The sequence below is a fragment of the Sarcophilus harrisii genome, chromosome 4, assembly GCF_902635505.1.
Source record: "Sarcophilus harrisii chromosome 4, mSarHar1.11, whole genome shotgun sequence".
NCBI classification, from domain to species: Eukaryota; Metazoa; Chordata; class Mammalia; order Dasyuromorphia; family Dasyuridae; genus Sarcophilus; species Sarcophilus harrisii.
In genome coordinates this window covers 330,412,317-330,434,913 of record NC_045429.1, presented here as the reverse complement: position 1 = coordinate 330,434,913, position 22,597 = coordinate 330,412,317, and the positions used below count along the sequence as shown (strand labels likewise).

Here is a 22,597-nt window from a genome sequence, read left to right as displayed (position 1 = left end):
TCTTTTAAAGACCTCTCCCTCAGAAAACTTCCCATGATTATCCTCTCAGAACTTACCCCTTTCTTTTTTTTACAGAGATAGCACTTTGTTCAGTACCTTTATAAAGCATGTAATACTCTGCATCATTGTTATCTGGAGTATTATGCCCTTCCAGATTGCACTCCCTGAGGACAGGGACTGCTATATTATCTAACTCCTAGCTCCCTTAGCACATTTCTTAAATGCTTACTACGTGCCAGGTTTCTGTGTTAAGGTCTAGGCAAGGGTCCTCAAACTACGGCCAGGGTGCCAGATGCAGCAGCTGAGGACGATTATCCCCCTCACCCAGGGCTGAAGTTTCTTTATTTAAAGGCTCACAAAACAAAGTTTTTGTTTTTACTATAGTCCGGCCCTCCAACAGTCTGAGGGACAGTGAACTGGCCCCATATTTAAAAAGTTTGAGGACCCCTCGTCTAGGGAATACATTCTAAAAAGTAAGACAGTCTCTTACTCTCAGGGGGCTTACATTCTAGCTAAGAGGAAGACAATAGAGAAGTGAGATGCAAAGAGCAAGTTGCAAGGGACCTCAGGGCCTAGTTAGTCTAAGTCTCATTTTACATGTAGGGCAAGGTTCCACAGGGGTAAACATCAGAAAGAGGAGACGAACTGCCTCCAGAGTGTTATCTACCTTTCACTGAATTACACCTTCTTCTACTAACCAATAAGATCCATCATAACTTTTTGACCAAAATTATGAATGAGCAAACCTCTTAAGTGCAACTAAGCAAATTCTTTCCAACTTGAAATTATCCAGCTGTTCATGCCTTAAAAGAATGGTGCCCTCCCTCCATTATTTGTATTATAGGTTAAGAGGTTGGTGAATTCATTTCATGCCTTGTTCCCCAGAGTTTTATGGATATGAAAGGATAATTTTCAGCAGAAGTAGACTTCCATGGGTCTCCACCTGCTGGGCCTGGTAATTTGTATCCAGTCCCTGAATTTGAATGTGATGCTTAGTGAGAATAACAAAAGATCTTTCCCTAGAATCCCCCAACCCTCCAGAAGAATCTACAGGGTCCATGGTGGCTGGGAATATTTATTTATTTGGACTATGAACACCAAGATCTGCAAAAAACAAAAACAAAAAAACCACCTTTAAACACAGGACAAGGAAATTCCAACATTAACATTCCTCTTCAATTTCTCTGTGTAAGCTCTGCAGTACGGAAAATATACAAACTTCAAACAGCTGCAAAAATAGTGTCTTTGGGAGAAAATAGAGTTTCTACATCAATACAAGAAAAATAGGCATTTTTCAAATCCAACCTGAACCTGGGAGAGGCAAGAGGGCAGGCAGCAGCGTACATTCAGTCATCATGCCTGGCCCCCCAGGGGAGGTACCAGCTCTCCCTCCCTCCCCAGCCCTCCCCCAGGCTGCAGGGGCGGGCCAGCCGGGGCCCAGCTCCCGACAATCTTCGTCAGGATGAAGGCGGGATGACAAGGTCACCAGGAACACTCTCCATTCCCCTCTGCCCGCAGCTGGGCTGGTCCCGGCTTTGGGGTCACTTCAATCCACTCCTTCGAGGAGAAAGGCGTGGAGGAGGGAAGACACATGAGGGACAAGGTGCAAGGAAGGGGAGGGGGGCAGTGGAGCTTTCTCTCGGGGCTTTTCTTCTCTGCAGGGGAAAGGGAAGGGATCTTTTCAAGTCCCCTTCATTCCCCTCCCCTGAGCCAAAGCCAGCTTCCTTGGTTGCTGAGAGGGACAAGTGTCCCCTCTGGGGCTGTCTGTACTCACATGCTTGGGATGGAGAGGCCAGGGCCCAAGGGAGAAGGCAGGCCCCCCCTCCTCCTCCCAGGAGCCAGTCCCCAACACAAACAGGGACCTGGGTATTTCGCTGTGACAAAAGAAGCTGCTCAAAGGCCAAAAGAGGATGGGATGGGGAGCCAGCCACAAAGGCACTGGTCTGCACGGTAAGGTGGGAGGGGTGAGAGGAAAGCCTCTCAAACTACCAGGGAACTCTGGAAAAGCACAGCCTCCTCAGAGGGTGGGGTGCGCTGCCAGGGTTCAAAGGGTAGTGGTGAGGCTTTGGGAGCATCAGGGTCCTTTCGGGGAGAGGTCAAGAAAGGACTTGGTGCTGATGCAGGGCAGGGGGACCCTGGAGTCGTGGGGCAGTTTCGGAAGAGGAAGCCCATACTGGGGAAGAGAGGCTTCACCAAACTGACAGGACAGAAGGCAGAGCCGGTCGGGTTGAAGTGGACTTTGTTCTTGTCAGGGCAGGAAGGCAGGAAGGTCAGATCAGGACTGAGGGACCTAGAGAAAGAGGGAGAAAATCATGGGCAATTTGAGGAAAGCAGCAACCAGTACAGAGTTTGGGAAGAAGGAAAGCTCATCCTTCTCTCTGAGCTCATGGTGCCTTGGTAAGCACACAGAGACTTTAGGCTCTTCTGTTTTTCATCTTCCCAGAGGCATGACTGAAAAACAGGAAACAGAGTCTGGGTAGGATCAGGAAGGATTAAAATTGAACAGGAAGAAGTGGGGTCCATAAGTGATCTCCCCAGGTTCAGGTGACTCGAAATCAGAAATAGGGACAAATGACCTCATTGAGGTTTGCTCATTTTAGAGATCATTTGAATAGGGTGAGGTTCACACACGGCCCCATCTGAATATTTTTAAATTCCCAAAAGGGAATAAAGTAGAGATGCCTTTGGTAACTGTCCCAAGCCTTTCCACTGTCCCAACACCCAATTCGGAGCCATCCCACTGACAATCTCTATGCTCTGGACAAGTCCCCTGATGAAGAGGGGTGAGAAGGGTGGAGGGAGCAACACTAGGACATCCGCTGGGGAAAACAGGTGGGTCAGAAGGTGGTGAGGACTAAACCTGGCAGTGTCATCTTGGACAAAGGGGAGAATCAGCTTTATTCTCTTGGCTTACTAAGGTTGGTGAAATGATGACCTCAGATGAGAAAATATTAACTGAAGGGATGATTATGATAATCATGAGTTTTGCACTTAAAGGTCTTTTGAAATCCCGACCGTGAAACAGCTGAGAGAGCTGAAAAGACTTGTTTAACAAAGTAAAATCTAGCAGGAAAGGAAGAGTGAAGTTCTAACACCTTCCATAATTGGCGATTATTCTGATTCCAGAATTACTTTTATTATTATGAATCCCAACTCACACCTCTATGCTTTCCAAAGTATTCTCTGAGGTAAGGAAGAAGAACTGAGCAGGAAAAACCAGAAAGTTCTATATATATTCTATAAGTTGGAAGAACAGAAACAGGGAGACTATGGTAGAGGGCACTCCACTGTAATTTTGCCATGATTCCTGCACCATTTAGGTGACAGCCTACATAGATTCCTATGTGGAATCTTCTCCACATAAAGGAATTGGGAAAAGTCTACTGATTAGGTGGGGATGGGGAGAGAAAAAAGGAGCAACTGTATATATTGTAGTTAGGGGGAAGAAGACAATTAGACTTATGGAACTCAATGCCAAGATGCCAGTTATTACAAGCTCAAGTATTTCTCTGGAATATATGGCCAGTTTTTTCAAGAGGAAAAGAATCAAGGAATTAGAAATTATAACTAAATAGGAGAGGAAGATACAATGTGTAACTTCCTCAAGGAAAGAGGGATGAAATAGCCAAAGGAAAGTGTAGAATCTTTGCCTTCAGAGATCTTGACCCATGGTTGAAATGAGAACTTGCCTAGACACACAGGGTCAAACCAGATAACCCCAAGGTGTCTTCTAATTCTATGAGCCAATGAAAGGACTAACAGAATCAACAACCCAATATCCTAAGGGTAGATATCTAGATCTACATTGAGACTAACAGATATATTATGCACTCTTATGAACTGTTTTCAGGAAATACAGATTGAAAGAAAGTCAACTGTGAATTTCTGTGCTACATTGAAACAAAATGTATCAATTAGAATTTTTAAAAAAAATTAACCCAAAAAAAGGACCTAAGAGAAAAATAATTTTCAGACCTTCAGGGGCTAAAAACCCCTCCAGACACCAAGGGTAGTCAACTCTAGAGGATTAATCAATCACTCAATCCCATCAGTCTCCAGGAAATGTCTGAGACACAAGGGACAGCTAGGTCTTAGGGAGAGTTAGTGGCTTTTGCTTCTGCTCCCTGTATCAACTGTATCCATTCCCCTCATTATGACTGTTCCTCCAGGTATTAATTACCACATAGCAATATTAAGAACTCTTCTTAGGAGGAAGTAAAACCTTTTTAGCAAAGAGAGAGTATCTAGTCCTAAATTCCTATACTGGAGAACTCTCCTTCCACACCACAGGGGCCACCTTGAGGGCCTTTATTAGTCTTTCACAAAAACTCTTAAGGCCTAATGTTCCTTACCTGTCCCATCCCTCCCTGTCAGGGGTTAATTTTTCATTAGCTGCTGAACCATAAAGGAACAATGGAGACTCATCCTGGAGTAGTGGACAAGGTTTCTGTAAATAGGAGTGGATTTGGAGCCAGCCTAATCTGCTGCCTCTTACTATCTTTGTGAAGGTGGATAAATTAAGTTTTCACCTTTTGAAGCCTCAGTTTTCTCATTTGTAAGATGACAGCTTTATACTAGAGGACACTTTGAGCTTTAGATGGAGGATTCTGGGAATCGAGGGTCAATGCTGGGGATTTTGCTCAAAATGAACAATACAGAAGCCTGGCAGGGCAAGCCTCTTTCTCAATTCTCCTGGCTAAGAAAGGAGTGCTATAATACAGAACATCCAGAAATTCCTAACTCAACTTTGGAAATGGCTGTGTTTATTTGTGACTAAGTTGGCTGGTCATGAGATTTCAAATAGCATAGGTAGGTGGGGAAGCATCCAGGAGGAGCTGGAAAGCTGTCTAATTCTGCCTTGACTCCTCCCTGCTAGGAATGAAAGGCTCCATTTTTTTTGGCAAGTCTCTGTGCCCCATATGACATCTTCACTGGGAATAGAAGGCTAGAAGAAACAAGAATCTTTTCTCCTTTCAATATCTGCTGGCCTAACAGCCTTGTACAAAATAAGAAGTATTCAGAAAGAAATGACAAAGATTTTTATAATTTAAGCATAAAAAAAAACTGGCCACAGAAAAAAATGATAACTTAGAAGAACTGAGGTTCAACATGAGAACAGCTGCCAAGAGGAGGCTAAGTAGGATCTTCTTCCACCTTCATCCCCACTTTTACCATCAGTATTCCTCCCTCTTTCCATTTCCTTTTGAATAACTCACGGAGCTTCTTCAAAGGCCCGGACTTTCTCACAGCCCTCCGGGGGCTCCCGCTTGAAAACATAACTGTGGTTGGGCCGAGGGGATGAGGCAAAGGCCAGCACTGGAGATGGTCCATCATCCTCAACCTGGACTGCACGGGGTGGAGAAGATGCTGAAATGAGAAGAGTCAGGCTGGTCAGTCAAGCATTGAGGGAAATGGCACAAATTCTCTTCTAACTCTTCAGAAGACAGATGGGGATTATAGAGGGAAAGATGGCAAATCTACATCCATAGGAATGCCAATTTTGCCCAGTCCAAGGGGAATCATCACTGGCAAGCTTTTGCTTTCTTGTTACCGCCCAAGCTTGTAACACTCTGCACCTTGACTGCCAGTTTGACATCTTTTTTTCCCTTTCAATGGCCTCTGAAATCCATGGCCTCTGAAATCTACCCCCTCTTCTAGAAAATATTCCTGGACTTCTCAGAAGCAAATTTAAACATGAAGTCCATGATCTTACTTTAAACAAAAAAATATTCACTCCCCCTAGTCAACAAATATGGATTAAGCACCTACTATGTGCCAGGCTGTGCCTGGGGATGTAACGGGTCTTGCTTTCCTTTTTTTACAGAGTTCTTGGGGAACTCAGTGTAATGGGGAGACCACATGCAAACAAGTAACACACAGCATCATTGGGAAAGAGTTCACAAAACGAAGGGACGAGTATTAAGGGGGATTGGGAAGACTTCTTGGGATGGGGAGAGGGTTTAGCTGGGACTTGAAGGAAGCTGGGGAAGCCAAGAGGCAGAGATGAGGAGGCAGAGCATTCCAATCACTGAGGACAGGCTGTGGAAAAGCCTGGGGTCTGGAGATGGAGTGTCTTGTTTGATAAATATGAAGGGAGGACAGCATATATGGAGAATGTATTAAAGGTCTTTGGACTCTCAAGCAAGAGATTTTATATGACATCCTGAAGGTGACAAGGAAGCAGTAAAATTTACTGGGAAGGAAAGTGGGAGAGTCAGACCTGAGCTTTGGGAAAATCAGTTGGCAGTTGAGTGGAGGAGGGATTAGTGTGGGGAGAGACTTGCAGCAGGAGTGCCAACCAGTGGCCTGCACCAATGGGGTACCATGATCACAGCAGAGAAGGAGAGATATTCAAGAGACATTACAAAATTGAAAATGATGGGCTTTGGTTGCCAATTGAATATGGGAGCTAAGAAATAGTGAGGAATACAGAAGGACTCCTGTATTGAGCCTGGGTGACTGGATGGACAGTGATGCTCTGGATAGTAACAGGGAAGTTTGGAAGGGAGGAGGGATTGGGACAAAGATTCGCTACTTATTCAGAATGCAAACACATCTATTTGTTTTATGTTTGCTTGCTCCCTTGCTTCTCTGTTTGTCTGTCCTTGTGACATGTTGAACTGCATATTCCTAAAAGGCAGACACTAATTTGGTTTACATAATAATCAGAATAAGTAGATGAATCATAAATAGCTTATGACTGGTTGATAAAGCAGAAAGGCAAGGTTTTAGGCTAACTGGTGGGCAATGAAAGAGACAGCTGTCCCTCCAACCTCCATACCAGCTTTGCTGTTCGTTATCCTGTCTACTCACCCTTTTCCTTGGGGTTAGGTGTCAGTTCCTCAGTTGCAGCTTGGGGTTCAAAACGGCTGGCTTGGCCAGTGGATTGGGGAGATGCCAGAGGCAAAGAAGGGGAGAGGGAAAGGTTGCCCGGTTCCAGGGGAAGGAGGGAGGAATCACTGTTGACACCCTGAGCAGGGGCAGGGGCACGATGACCATCAGGGACATCCAGGATCTGGAAGAGGGAAAAGTTATGAGAAATGATCAGTTCATCAAATCTATTACAGACACTCTTGGCCTCAAAGTCTGGATAATGTTAACTTCCTAAATGGAAATTATTCCTTCCTCACAGCTCCTATCTCAAATATGATTTGGATTGTGTCATTTCTGTTTAAACCTCTTTTCACTCTACTATCTTCTTTCTCTAAGATCTCAACCTTATGTTCTCACCATTGCCCATCATACACACACATGCCACATACAGAAAACAAATTGCTTCTCTAACCCCAAACCAGTCAAATTCTTCCTGGCTAAGCCGATAACTTGCATCTTTTTTCTCACCTCTAAAAAATTCAGCTTGCCATCCAAAAGCTCTCTCTCATTACAGCCATCCTGATTTTGACTTGGTTAGAAAATTTTGCAACTGTTTTTGTATGTTGTTTTGTAAGCATTCTTCCTCCCTTATTTTCATGGCCAATGCAGTATATATCCCAACTAGGCAGTAGAGGACCAAAACTCTGCCTTATATCTTCCTCCACACCCTGACCTGATTTCTTCTTGCTGTTTTCCAAAATAACTTGAATTTTAGTTGGAGAAAATCAATCCAACTTTTAGACTGACAGTTAATAGCTCCTGAATCTCAAGGATCAGTTCATTGTTCTTTTAATTCAGATGCTCCAGCTTTTCTCCACAACCCTGAACTCAAACTTGTAGGGCCAGGGGAAATGCTGAAAAGAACAGAGATACTACTCACTCTCAGCAGCTCTTCTTCACCCTGTTCCTTTACAAACACTTCCTCCAGTTCTTGGTTGAGTCCCTCCAGGCTTCGGTGAAGACAGGGGCTAAGTCGAAGGACTGGGGAACCTGAGGGAAAACTGGGAGGGGAAGCCTGGGGGGATGGGGGGGGCGGAAGAGAAAGATAAATGAATCCAATGAGTTGAATAAAAGGAGGATCTAGGTAGAATATATCTCTTTAGAATCTGGAGTTTCTAATTCCTCTGTCTTCTTGGGCACCAAAAATTCTGAGAAGAGCCAGTAGTAGAGCTGCCAACATCTGGGATGCAGAAGAACTTTTAAGGTGATATGGAGGATGCTGAAGACCCTGTGTCCAACTGAAGAAATGCTCCCCAATGTCAAGGGCCCAGAGAAGCCAGAGCCTTGTAGAAAGGGCAGTACTACTTTACAGGGAAAAACTGAAGTCTGAACTTCTATCCTGCCAAAACAAAGAAACTTTCCAAAATCACCCACTGAATCAGGGACAGAACTTAAATTTCCATCTTGATCAATTATTTGACCATTGGCCCTCAACAAAGACACGCAATATAATGGGAAAAGGATCTGGACCGAACCCACAGCTAGGACTATGACCATGCCCATAGAGAGAAAGAAGAATGAGTCAGGAAGGGACCCTAATAGGTTAGCATTGACACATACCCTCAGTGCTCCGCGAACAGCATGATCTCCTTGGATTGGGGAGGCCCGTTCTTTCTCCTTCCCATTCCGACTAAGTTTTGTTCTTTGTAGCTGTTGCTTCAATTTGGTGATCTGACAGCCCAAAGTAGATCAGAGAAGAAAAATAGGTCAGACATAGAAAGAAGAACCAAAGTATTCCTCCCACCCATGTAGTGACCCCTAGAAGAGGCCCCGGAGGACTGGAATTTACTCCCATCACTGCCCTGGGAACCCTTTAAAGCCAAGATGCTAGCTTTGTATTTCAGAACTGTTCTAACGTGTTAGTCAGATGGACTAAGAGATAGATTGAAGGTCCTTCGATTTCAACTAAATCAGCTCTCACAAAGGGGAGTATTACTAACAAATGATAATAAAGTAGTAAACTATCTCTTCTCCCACATGATTGGGAAACCTACTAACCAAAATATAAAAATTAACTCCATAGTTGCTTTATGTAGCATCCAGATCACCAGCTTTCAAGGAATGAGAATACCAACAAAAATACCTGGCACTTATGTCATATTGAATGTAAGTGCTCTTTGACTAAGGCAGTTTAGGGTCATTGTCATTCTGAACATCAATTATCAATTACTAAAGAGACCCAAGAATGCAGGCTGACATCTCTATCCAATAGACTGCGGGGCACAGAATCCTCTACCCCTAAGGATGACAACAATTCTTCTGCAGTCATGGAGCATTCTTCACTCCTCAGAGCACGATCATACCCAGGTCATTTGGTCTTTAATGCAGCACTGTCCTGGAGTTAAAAAGGGTAAAGTTGCTCTGTGTCTCATGGAAGGAGAGAGGGCTCACAGAGGTAGCTTGCACAGTGGACAGATTAGGAAAGATGGGTTCAAACCTTTCTGCCTCTGACATTTACTGCCATGGCAAATCACTTCAACCTCTCTGGCCTTCAGTCTCCTCTTCTATAAGAGGAGGAGGCTGCAATTCCTTCTAGTTATAAATCTAGAGTCTGATAGCAAAGGCTGGGCTAGAACTCAGGTTTTCCAAAGTCTTAGTCCAAGGCTTTTTTTTTACTAAATCATGCTGAGAAAGGGACAAGTTTTCTTTATTGAGAAAAGAATTCAGGGGATGTTTTTGGCTTCCATTATTCCTAGATAGTGGCTTGTAATTATCAGTCACAAATGTCTTGTACTCAGACTATTCTCCTTTCACTTACCCCCCCTTCTGACCAGCATATACTCAACTGCATACCGTAAAGTTCTCAAATTGTACATACTCAGAAAATGAGTATTCATTTTCATATTAGCCCAAATCAAACAGAATCCAGAAGGTAAATGATGCCCCAAAGGCATAGATAGAATGCATTCCCAAATTTTTCCAAAATGATTGTAGATCATTCGGTATCTTGAGATCTCTATACCATGACTTCCTTCCCTTCCTTTGTATTGGTGACTAAAGAGATTTTATTGTGATTGGCTCTTTTGAATGTTGACAAGTCCTCACCTAACCTGAAAATTAAACAATGTTAATAAATAATACCATGCATTTCCATGTTTCTTGGATTTTTAAAATACTTTTTCAACTATCTCTATTATACTATATCTTCCATCTCAGTAAAAAGGAGTTTGCAAGTGTTTTGTTGGAGAGGATGGAGCTGGCCCTAGAACCCTAGAATCTTAGTCTAAGGCTCTTTATTTAAATTCACTGCTCTTAGCAACCAGAGGAGAGGGTGGACCAGGGAAAACAGAGCTGGTAACTGCTTTTGGCTATTTTTTAAAAGATTAGATATACAGTTAAGTAATAAACACCATGGGGGGTTAGTCAGTTCCCAGGGCCTTTTATTCCAGTCTTTCTCCAGTGCTTAGTTCTCTGTGAACTGCCTTCTGGCTCCAGCTGCAAAGTCATAAAGAGGAGACCAACTGGGACTCAAACTCTGTGCTTGACTCCTGGAAAGCATTAGCTGCTTTGGGCCTAGCCTGTGCTTGGCAAGAGGGTCTGAACGCCTATCCTGCCAATGGGATAGGAATCAGCTTGCAGAAGTCAGTAGGTGGTCTGAAGCAAGCTGACCAGAACAGGGAACACTCTGAAGACTCGTGATGAAGGCATGGTGCCATGGGGCAAGGGTGATGGGAGAGAAGGGGCAGATCCCCTGACCAGAGAGGAAAGGTGACCATTACCTCTTTTCGGTGGTCTGTGCTACCCCAGGAGGCAGAGCGCTTGTGGGTGCAGGAGCCGGTTTGCTCACCTTCCAGCTCATGCCAGGACAGGGGTGTCTGGAGGGAGAGAAATGTAGTGAGGTGGACCAGCTCCTATGGCAAGCTAGGGGGAAGCAAGAAGAGGCAGAAAGCTCTTCAGCCTTGGGCATCAGGCAGGCCCTTGAAGCTGGCTTCAGGATCCACTGAGTATGGTCCCACTTCAGGTCCTCCATCCTATCCTTGGTACCTTCCCCACCTCCTTCCCAGACCACTTTGGAGAAACCTTTTATGATTTGTTTCCATTTCAGTCCCCTCACATCTTTGAGATTCTAAATCCTCCTACATCAGAAGCTTCAGTTTGTACTTAATACATCTGGATTTGCTAAGCAGACATTTTTATATGTTTCCATTCTCCCACTAGTCCATGATGGTAAAGACAATTAGATTGGGAGTGATTCCCTAATAGAAAGGGACCATGTAAGGTCTTGGTTCCATTACTACTAGTGCCTGTTACCTCCCAGAATACACAAAATGCTCGTCAGCTACTTTGTCAGGTTTTGCTAATGTGTTTCGGGAGCCACACATCCAGAGAGAAGCAATCAGAATAGCTGGGGAGCCTCAAGACATTCCATCTAAGGATATTTTAAAGGAAATGGGTGGGGATATTTAGAATGAAGAAAAGGGAGAGAGAAAGAAGGGGGAGGACATGAGAGTCGTGATTCATAGGTCCACCATCTGAAAGAGATGTCAGACTTGTTTTAATTGGCTCCAGAAAGGCAGAACAGGAGCCATAGGTGAAAATTTGAAAGAAACAGATTTCAGTTTCCTATAATGAAAAACTTCCCTGAAGCACTATCCAAATAGAAAGCACTTCCTCAGAAGGCAAATTCCCTCTTAGTTGAGGGCTTGATGCAGGTGTCAAAGGACAACTTACTGGTAGTGCTAAGGTCACAGAGCCTCATGCCTAGGTTTTTCTATCCTCAAGTATCTGTTGACAAGGTTTTGGCTATATGCATGGCCTCTAGTCCCTCTACTTTCCAACTAAAAGGAGGCTTCCAATGTAGTCTTATTTTCTCTCTTACTTATATGCTAAAGACATGAGTGCCATCTAGCTACTCCAGCAATTGGTCTTTTGAGGCTGATCAAGATAACAAAGATAGACCACCACTTTATAAAGGAGGATCTTGTCTCCTCCCCTCTTCATTTCCCAGGTACTCATCTAGCAGGATCTCACTCAAACTTGTTTCAGAGAAGACACCTTCCCTAAAACATATGGCATCCCCTCTCTGGTTAATAACTAGGAACTAAGGATGCTTTCCATCCCCCCCCAACCTAAAATTAATTTAGTGTAACAAACATTTATGGAAGTACCCATCATATAAAAGACACCAGTGCTGGTATGCAAAGATTTTAAAATGATAGCATTTGTCCTCAAGAAGTTTATATTCTATGGCTATATATGTGTTGTGAAGGGCAAGGCACTGACAGACGCATGTACTACAAGATAACGTGAGGCAAAGAAATATACTGGTAAAAGAATTCTATAAAAATCTGAGGAGTAGAGTTAATACCTTCAGTGGCTAGGAAAGGGAAAGGTTTAGGGTTGGGGAGAAAAGACAGGTCAAGTATCATGGAAGACATGGCACCTGAGCGGGGTCTTGAATGAAGAGGTGGCAGATATTTTGGAGAGTTTGGAGAGCAGCCAAAAGTCTAGTTTGGTAAAATGAAGAATGTGTTAAGGGGAAATAATACTGTCTAAAAAAAGCTGAAAAAGTAAGTCTGGTTCAGTTAAGTTTGTAAAGCCCTGCTGGACTATGGAACTTCTATTTTATTCTGATACACAATATTGATGCTTTTCAAGAAGGACAGTAACATAATCAGAATAATGCCTTAGGAAAGACACTGGCAAGTGTGTGGGTTAGAGAGGATAAAGAGCATAAGAAGTCAGTGGGGCATTCTGGAGAAGATGTGGAATCCTGTGGTTGAGGTTAGACCTAAACATTTAGAAACAGAAATAAGAGACAGAAGACATATTTATTCTGACATATAATATCCTCCTGATCACTTAATGGCCTTGCTAGCTAGACTTTTTTGTAAACTAAAATCTTGAAACTCACTGTGCTTTCCAATGCTGCTTCTCTAAACTAGGAGGTTCCTTTAAGGTGTCTACAATGAAATGACACAATGTGACTGTTCCTTCCTGAAGTCTACACATTTATCCCATCCTGACTATAGAGGGTTAGCGGGAACCTTGAAGCTTATCCAATTCTGTTATACTTGGGAAGGTGGCAATGACTTCTAAGGGTGGGTTGCTGAACACCAAAGCTATAGTTTAGATTCCCTCTTCTCCAGATAGCTTTTCCAGTAGTAGCCCATTTTATTCAATGTCTTCTACAATCTATCCTTCTTCATCTGCTTTCTCTCTTGATGTGTTATGTGAGAAAAGAAGCAGATATGGGTTATTAGTAAGAACTCTAGAAGAATCTAAAATACAGATTCATCTTTTTTCTTAAACACTTTTTTGGACACCTATCTATTCTCTACTTAGGAACTGATGAAGGTTCCTAATGCTAATTATGTAGGTAAAATCTCTGCTCTTCAACTCATTCTTCATAGCTCTGCTCCTTTCCTAATTCTCCCAGCTAATTCCCCAAAGACTTCTTCCCCAGCTGAGCAAACCTGCCCTGCATTGCCCCCCCACAGATCAGCCTCTCTGTTTTTCCCACTTGAGATTCCTTTATTTGCTGCTTTTTATCTTGTCTTATTATTCTTCCTTTCTCCATTTGCCTCCTCTAGGAAACCTGCCCTAGCACATCTTACTTGGCTCTGATGGCTAGTTTATTTCATCTCCCTTTTGTACCAACAGACTCAATTAGGTCATTATTTCCCAATGTTTGTTTATATGTCACTGTGTAAGTGTTCTTAAGTATGTTTTATGCATTTTATTCTTCAAAGCTTTAAAGGTAGAAGTTGTCTCTCCTGGATAGGAATGATATTTGCCTGTTTCATCTGGGTCTCATGCTAATGCCTAACAATAGGATATGGACCAGGAAGTAATGAATTGATTGTTAAAAGAACAACAGTCAAAGCTAGTGAAGAGATCCAATTTGAAGTACTGACCTCCTGGCCATAAAAGAGATTACTAGGCTTGCAATTCTCTGCTTCAGAGCACTTTGACGAGATTCTTTCTGAACAGTCTTAAATCTGCTGGTGTTGAGGAATAGTACAGCATGGCTAAAAAGATATTCCTCATTAAGGGGATCAGTGCACCAGAGCAGACTTATTTTTAACACCAGGGCACAGGGGAGAATTCAACCTGATCACAAATGTGACAGTCTGGTTGTGTCGTCACCAAGTGCAGATGATGCTTAGATTTTGCAAAGCAAGACATGGATCAGACGTTAGAAGACTTACTTGCAGGTTAAGAAATCCCAGAGCTGCAGCAGCTCAATAATTGTCTGCAGGAGTTTAATTGGGAGAAGTGGGGGAGGAAGAAGAGCTGCTCTGGGAATAACCCAGAAGAGACACAAAGAGATTGGGGTGGGGATATCAACCAAGTCAATAAATCAATATTCATTAAGTGTCTATAATGTGCCAGGCACGGTACTAGGTGCTGAAGACACAAATACAAAGAACAAAAAAATCTCCACTCTTAAGAAACTTACATTTTAATCAGAGAGACAACAAGGACATATATATAAAATTCTAGAAATATTAGGTTTTAGATGTCATAGGGATATCTAGTTTGGAATGTGTAGATTTCTGCAAGACCCATCCAGATCTTTTTTCCTATAACAAGAACCAGGGTCACTGAGCATATTTAGAGCTAGAAAGAACTTAAGAGATAACAGTTCAAACCACTTTTTTTGACAGGGAAAAAAAGTCCCAGAAAGGTTCTAGTGCCTTCTCCAAGGTCAGGGCCCCATTCTCCATTCTGTTTATGATTAATTATGGTACTGTAGTATGACCTAGGAATGAAATAATAGTTGGGTTAATACAGGGCTAATACAGTTTGATGCAGAGCCAGCATTCATCCAATGAAAGTGGATAGTCTGAAAAATCCATGGACCAGGAGTCTTCTTGAAATTATTAAGATACCCAGGACTCTTAAGTCCAGCATGTCACATGCCTAGATACCTCTGGTGTGTGTGTGTGGGGCACTCACATGCACATACACACATATATACACACCTATACATGCCTTTATAGGGGAGAGAAAAACTCAAAACTGCAAAAAAAAAAAAAGTCAAAAGGCAAATTTGTGCCATAATCTTCTGAATTTTTTTCATTTGGCTCCATTGCCTTTATCATCCCATTATCAAAAGTGTCAAACCCACAGAATAAGTTGTCAATGCTACCACAGTATGAAGAAAGGGAGGACCTTGTAATCTCTTCTTTTGGTTTCAAATAACACCCTCTCCCCCCAAAAAAGATCATAGCAACACTGGTGGAAAGAGGTGCTATTAGGGTTGCAGCTGAGCAGAAAACAAGGTTAAAAAGATGAACAAGGAAAGAAACATTTCCTCAAGCAAGCCATAGTCAACTTTGTACCTCTGGCCTTTCTCTCCCCTCATGTTTGAGAAATGCCAGATTGGTCTATTCAGAAGGGCCCAGTCAGTCCAAAAGCAGCCCTGCCAGTGGAGGACACATCCACACCCTCTAGAAACAACTGGGAAGGGGGAGCAAATCTGTGTGGGCTGAGGAAGGGCAGGTACCCTGATGTCCTATCTACAAAAGAAAGTGGCCATCAGAGGAACTTTCTGAAATAGTTGTTTTAGCTGTGGTGAGACCGCTTCCTCTCTATCTCTTGTACAAGACAAAATGCTTTGCGCAGCAAGAAGGCAGGGGGTAGTCCCAGAAACAATATATGGGCTACTGCCAATCCTGCCCCTTCACCAGGCAGGAGTAATCCACAATGGCTGGGCAATTTCTCCCTAGCTAATAAACTGTTAGGAAGAAGGAGAAGCAAAGGAGGAAAAGAGACTACATGCTTACTCCAAAAAAGAAATCCTTACCAGACACTTCAAAGATGCTCACAGAAATCCTTACAGACCAGGATGGAAATAATGATGCTCAGCCAGAGATTCTCTACTTTTACTATTTGTTTAGCCAAGGTACATGAGGAAGAGGGGGATTTAGCTGCAGATTCACATCATCTAAGTATATACCTTTTCAGTTATAAAAATTATTTACCACTCTTTTTATTAAATGTCTGCTCCTTGCTCAGTGCTTACCTGTTTACAATCTCAAAGAAAAAAAAAAAAACCAAACGTCTTTTTCAGGGTCTAGGAACTTTTTCTGATTTCTAATGACCTCACTGCATCATATCCATATCTGAAAACGGCCTTCTAAGATTTTACCAGCTAGGCAGTCCTTTCCCATCTGCTCTCAGCTTCTGTTTCATTCTGACCTAGTCTGCCTGCTCCATATAAGTAGGTTTCTTAGAATCCTTACTCTTCTTTTTCCTCCAAAAATCTTTGCCCAAGCTGTTCCACACATCTAGAACAATTCCTCTTCTTTGTCTCTTATTCTAACCTAAGCTACTCTTCTAGGTGCACAATTTAAACCTATCCATTCCCCTAGTTGACACACTTATTCCCATGAACCCATCCAACCTGGTGTTATAATTATCATATAATTATTAACAATCATTTCATCCACATATAGAATGCTACTATTTAGAAAGTACTTTATTTATAATCATCCTGGGACCTAAGTAGTAAAAGTATTATCCTCTTTTTAGAAATAAATGAATTGCCCAAGGTCACATAGCTTGCAAGAGTCACCCCTGGGATGTGAATCCAGGTATCCTAATTCTAAAGACCAGACACAGTCTCTGCTCTTAGGCCGTTTAAAGTCTGATAAGAGAGATGGAACCTATTTACATTAAAGGTAGTGTGGTAATGGAAAGAGTGATGAATTCACTGTGCCCCAAATGTCTAATAATATAGAACTTTGCTCCTACGGGATCAAGCAGGAAATACCTGCTCACTGCTTTATTGTAGTCAAAGTCAGAGGGAAGTTTTTAACCCTGACTTCAGCTCTGAGAGCAAGTCTCAGTCACATAACGTTGGCAGCTATGCATACAGCAGGGGCTCAATAAATGGTTGCCATCATCAAGGTTGGGCTAGGCAGCAGTTACTTCAGAAAGTATCTATGTGATTAGAGATGTGAAAAGGGCTGGGCAACCCAGCCCATAGCCACTGCTTTGGGCCCCGCTGCAAAGACATGTAGCAGCCAGGAAAACAGAGGCAGATGTGCTCCAAGATACAGGGTACAGCTGCTTCCTCTTGGGTGGCAGAGGTAAGGCCCTATCCCAGTTACAGAGAGTATAACGGATAGAAGTGAGAAGGTGGAGGGTGGGAGAGAGGTTTAGGGTAGATGGGAACAGCCGCTAAGGTGGTTTAAGCAATATACCCTGGCATCATTCCAGAATTTTAAATCTTTGGCTTTCAAAGCTTCCAAAGCTTCACGGGCCCTGCTTCCCCTACTCCAATCTCCTCCAAATGGTTTCTTTTGGGAACCATGACATTCAACAATGACGTGATTGCACATCTACTTTGAGGGGAGTCACAGTGCTAATAGACACTGCTGTCACCTCTGATAGGCACTCACATTCCAATGCCAAACTCAAGCAAGCTGGGGCCCTTAAGCTGAAGGGAGAGCCACAATCTTATTCTGAATGGGATGGGGGCCTTTAACACAAAGAAATCCTGAAGAGACCAGAATGCTCCACGGGTAGAGCAGATCTTTTGGTTTAGAGACAGAAAGGCAGGAAATGGATGCCCAAAGTTCCTGAATTCTCCTTCCCTGTTGCCACACAATATTTACAGGTTGCTATGAGTTCCTAGAGGTCTGGAGCCCATCCATGAGAAAGAAGAGAACCGTGTGGCCCTGGATCCGACAAGCCTGAGGAGGGAGCATCCCCGACCTCTGCCTCACTGTGGCAGTGAGCCCGAGCCTGTTACATAAAAGATCTGGGCTACAGCTGCAGCTTGACCAAAAACACAGAGACACTGAAGCCCAGGCCTTCAGACCCAGCCAAGGAAAATCTAACTCAGCCTCCAGTTAGAGAAGAAAGCTGCAGCTGAGGAAGGGGATGAAGGCTTCCTCAAAAGTTAGGAGCAAAGGCTGAAGGGGTACAGACTAAGATACTGTTAAGAGATAATAGCCTCCCAAGCAACCTAAAATCCTTTATTTTCTTGAAAGACCTCCCTTGCTTAGGCAAAAGGAAATGCAGCATCTCGATTTCTTTCTGAATAATGGAGAAAATGCTCATGGATCTGGGGTGACAGAAGGTACCCTTTTTAAGGATTGAGGAATGGTGGCTTGAATCTCTGGACAAGGCCCTATGACTAGTCAGTATAGAAATTTGTCTGCAGGATCTCACCATCCTGGCCACTATTCTTCTCCTACCACAGTCAGTCACTTTACAGCTAACTCTTCTTGACAATTAGAGCCTGATTTCTTTACCTCCTCTCTCTGTTGCTTGCCTTCTGGCTAGTGGATTCCTTGGATATATGCTCCCTCAACTTCTCTGTACAAGAATGAGCCCAACCTTATTTCCTTCAATCCAATGGGTGAAAGGCAGTGCTGGAAATTCAAATGATTATTAGAAAGATTTCTTGTAATAAAAAAATTTAAAATGGCATTTTGTGCCCCATCAGGAAACAAAAAAAAAAAAACTTTGGAGAGGTAAGAAGGAGGGATTCAAACCTATGAGGAATGCGGTAGAGAAGGTAGTGACCAATTCCTACTCTTTTTCAAGGACAGAAAGGAGATGAGTATAATTTCAGCAGGAAAAATTTAGGAGTGGCTATTAGGAAAAAAAATGGCCCCAAGAAGCCTTAGATTAGTTTCATATAGGTATTACCTTGTTTTATTGTGCTTTACATTAATGTACATTGCAGATATTGCCTTTAAAAAAAAAGTTGAAGATTTGTGACAATCCTCTGTTGAGCAAGTCTATCAGTACTATTTTCGCAAAAGCACATGTTCAAATTTTGTTTCTGTCTCATTTTGGTAACTCTTGAAATATTTCAAACCTTTTCATTATTTCTAGATGTTACAATGAATTACAATCAGTGATTTTTGAGTTACTATTTGCTTTGGGGAATCATGAATTTCACTTATATAAGATAGCAAACTTAATAAATGTTGTTATGTGTTCTGACTGCTCCACTGACCAGCCTTTCTCCACCCCTTTATCTTCAGACCTCTCTTCCTTGAGATACAATATTGAAATTAGGCCAATTAACAGCTCTATAATAGTCTCTGAATGTCTACATGAAAACAAGCATCAATCTATGTGACAAATTTCATTGTTTTATTTTAAGAAATTCCCACAACCACTAACCTTCACCAACCACCACTCTGATCAGTCAGCAGCCATCAACAGAGGCAAGACCATCCATCAGCATAAAAAAAAAAAAAAAAAAAAAAAAAAAAAAAAAAAAAAGACTTGCTGAAGGCTCAGATAATGGTTAGCATTTTTTTTTTAGCAATAAAATATTTTAAAATTAAAATATGTACATTTTTTATACATAATACTATTGTACACTTAATAAGATAACTTTGACATGCACTGGGAAACCAAAAAATTCCTATGATTCACTTTACTGCAATATTCTTTTTATTGCAGTGGTCTGGAACCAAACTTGCAATATTCTGAAGTATGCCTGTAGAATGTATTGATAAGTTTTAGCTGACAGATAACTCTCAATTTTTTTAAAAAAGACAATTATCTGCAATGTGCATTAATGCAAACCACAATAAAACAAGATATACCTGTATACAATTTATCTAGGGTTTCTTGGAATCATTTCCCCCCCTAATAGCCAATCCCAAATTTTTCCTGCTGAAATTATACCCATCTCCTTTCTGTCCTTGAAATAGAGTAGGAGTGAGTCACCACCTTTATCCTATCATTAGGCACTTAATGTAAGCAGATCATTGTGCTAGGCACGGAACAGGGAGAATGAAGATACCTTTTCAGAAAGAATCTACCTGACTTTATGTAACTTATATAGGAACATATAAGAAAAGGGGAATCTATTTTAGTTGGGACCACAGAGTATATGTAGGATAAGATAAGGCCAGAAAGGAAAGGTGGTAGAGGGCTAGTCCAGAAAGCTATATATTAAGGGGTATTAAGGGGTTGAAACTGTGTTCTGTAAAGAACTAAGAAACTTTCAAGAAGGTACAGGACCATATGTATGAATAAAGAAGATAATTCTGGCAGCACAGGGAAAGACAAGGAATAGAAGGGAGGAAAATGGAGGCAGGAAGATCTGCTAGAAGACTTTCAATAAGCCCAGATGTGATAGGATCTGAACAAGGATGGGCACTAGCATTAGATAAGAAAGGATATATTCAAGGGAGATAACAGAGTCACAGGAAGGACTTAGTAACTGACTATTATGAAAAAGGAGGAAGAAAAAACAAGGTTTCATACATAGACAGAAACAGAGGAGTTGGATAGGAAAAGGCTTTGTGAGAAGATGTGTTTTGGTCATGTTTAGTTTTGACATACTGACAGGACTATCAGTTTGCTTGACATTTTGAGAAAGGGTCTGGAGATCAGGAGAGAGGTCAGTGCTAAAGATACAGATGTGGGACTCATTTACTTAGAAGTCATAGTTGGAATTTTTGCATGTCAATGAAGTTGCCAAAATGGGGATGAGAAGAGGAGAGATGACCTTGGGAAACGTCCCTTAAAGAGACAGAAAGATGTGAAAGTGGCATGTGATCATAGGATTCTAGAGTTGACATGGACTGCAAGTCATTTAGTTCAACACGCTCATTTTGCAGATGAGAAAACTGAGGGCCAGCAGGTCAAGTTCTGCCCAAGATAATGTGTATCAAGTAGAGAATTGATTCTGACTGATTCCGGTATTCTTTTCCTTCCTGAAGGTAGAGAACTTTGAAAGTGTAGCTCATATCCCAAACAGAGGCATAGATGATGCTCTCTGGAAGACACTTCTAGGTATATTAATCAATAAAGAAGAAATAAAGAGAAGGCAGAGAATTTGGAATTCAAAGTTTAAAAAATGATTGTTAAAAAATTTTTACATGTTTTTGAAAAATATTTAATAAAATAATAAAATTTTAAACATAAATTATAGGAGAATACCCAGTGAAAGTTAACAACATTTCAGTAAATGGGATCTTTGATAAAACAGATATAAAATATACCACCTTTTCTATAACTAGAAGTCAATTCTTTTATTACTTACACATGCAAGCTTTCAATTCCAGTCTGATTTCTCCCTTTTTCACACTCACCATGCCCTTTTGTCAATTGAGGCAATTTATTACTATCCTAAACATATTAGAAAGATAAATTTGCTTTAAAAAAAAAAAAAAAAAAAAAAAAAGAACTAATTCCAAAGGCAAAGCAAACTCATTGTGGATATCCAAACAGGAATTATCCACAGCAAAACTTAAAATCCCAAGATGGTTTTTATCTTCTTCCATTTGGGTGAGTATTCAGAAAATGCAAATCATTTTACTATTAATCTAGGCAAGCAAAACATTGTATTTGAAAATTATCTCAGTACATATTTATTATATGAGCCATTGCTCTTTACTATTAGCATGGATGACCTGTGTTATTGATCAAGTGCCTCCGAGCTGGATCACCGAGTCCCATACTTTCTGAGGAAAATAATGGAAAGCTCTGTTACCTGGGTAGCTTTGTCATTGGTGTAGCAGGTGAAGGTGCCATCAGCATCTCTCGGCCATTGGCCCAGGAGGTAGGAGCCAAGGATTGTGTCCAAGGAGAATGTGCGTCGGACTCGGGGTGGTCGGTGCCTACATACAGACTTTTCTGGAGCCACTGAACACGGGACACTGGCTGGAAGAAAGCACAGCCCATGAACTGATGTCAGTACAGAGGAAATCAAATGTAGTTTTCACCTTCAGTCAACTAGCTTTGCTAATTCTGTTCTGAGTAAGTCAGCCCACCTAATTTGGTCCTTTATTGCTTTTTCTTCTATAATCACTTTGTTATTTTATTTTATTTATTTATTTATTTTTTTACTATTTTGAATTACACTGCTTTAAAAGTAGAGGGAAGAGGAAGTGAGAAAGAGACATTCGAGCAAGAGTGGAGACCTTTTTGTCATTAGACACCATACCATGCCTTTTGTTCCCAATTTTCATCTCTATCCCTCCAGAATCTTGGATGTGGGGGCTCTGGTTTCTCTAGTTCTGATAGGTAAAATCTCCTAGTCAGCACCTTCCCAAAATTCTTTAATTTGCTATCTTCCCCCCTTTAGGATGTAAGTTCTTAAAGGGAAGAAGCCATATTGCTTGCTTGCATTTGATTCCCCAGACCTTAGTACAAAAAACTAAATCTATTTAGAAAGGACAAATCATTCCAAGAACATAATTATACATGTAAGCATTATTGATATCACGTCAAATACAGTTTGTTTAGATGAAAGAACATCTTCAGGTTCTCCCTAGACTTACGTTTCTCTAAGAAAAGGGAATAGGCCTTTCTTACCCTTTAGATCTTTCAGTGTCTAGGACAAGCTCTTGAATAGAGTGAGTAGTCAATCTATTATTGACAATTCATACTTCTCTCAGAATTCACTTCCAGGGAAGCAAGACAATCAAGATAAAAAAAATAATAATGCCTACTTCAACTATATAGGGATAAAGAATACAAATTGGATAATACATGACTTTAGACTGCTTTCTTTCAGTCCTTTCAGACAGACATATTGGGCAGTGAAACTGAAACAGAGGGAAACTGAAAGCCAATCAAACATATTCATTTCAATAGTATATACAATATAATACGTTCCAAAGGCAAATATATACTACTGAATGCAGAGATTGAAACTAGTAGTAAATTTTTAATTACCTAAATATCTAAATTTCAAGTATTCAGGTTAAACCAACTGTCATCAATAATTGAATCTTAACCATAATATATTCATTAAAATGTATTTCTTCTAAAATAGAATAAAATGCTTTCA

General features: G+C 41.5%; 1 protein-coding gene across 2 annotated transcripts in view; it reads right to left on the bottom strand.

Moving 5' to 3' along the window:
• Window positions 1-1,061: 1,061 nt before the first annotated feature.
• FAM117A (family with sequence similarity 117 member A) overlaps window positions 1,062-22,597 on the bottom strand; it is a 49,111-nt gene continuing 27,575 nt past the window's right edge. Inside the window, exons 2-8 of one of the 2 annotated variants that reach the window (XM_031966071.1) lie at window positions 21,296-21,465; window positions 10,593-10,688; window positions 8,434-8,544; window positions 7,754-7,888; window positions 6,814-7,015; window positions 5,217-5,367; window positions 1,062-2,290 (exon numbers count right to left, since the gene is read on the bottom strand). In XM_031966071.1, the coding sequence (XP_031821931.1) occupies window positions 1,981-2,290; window positions 5,217-5,367; window positions 6,814-7,015; window positions 7,754-7,888; window positions 8,434-8,544; window positions 10,593-10,688; window positions 21,296-21,465 (1,175 nt within the window). In that variant the 3' untranslated portion in view covers window positions 1,062-1,980. The remainder of the gene's footprint in view (window positions 2,291-5,216; window positions 5,368-6,813; window positions 7,016-7,753; window positions 7,889-8,433; window positions 8,545-10,592; window positions 10,689-21,295; window positions 21,466-22,597) is intronic. The other variant, XM_031966072.1, reaches the window with a different exon arrangement.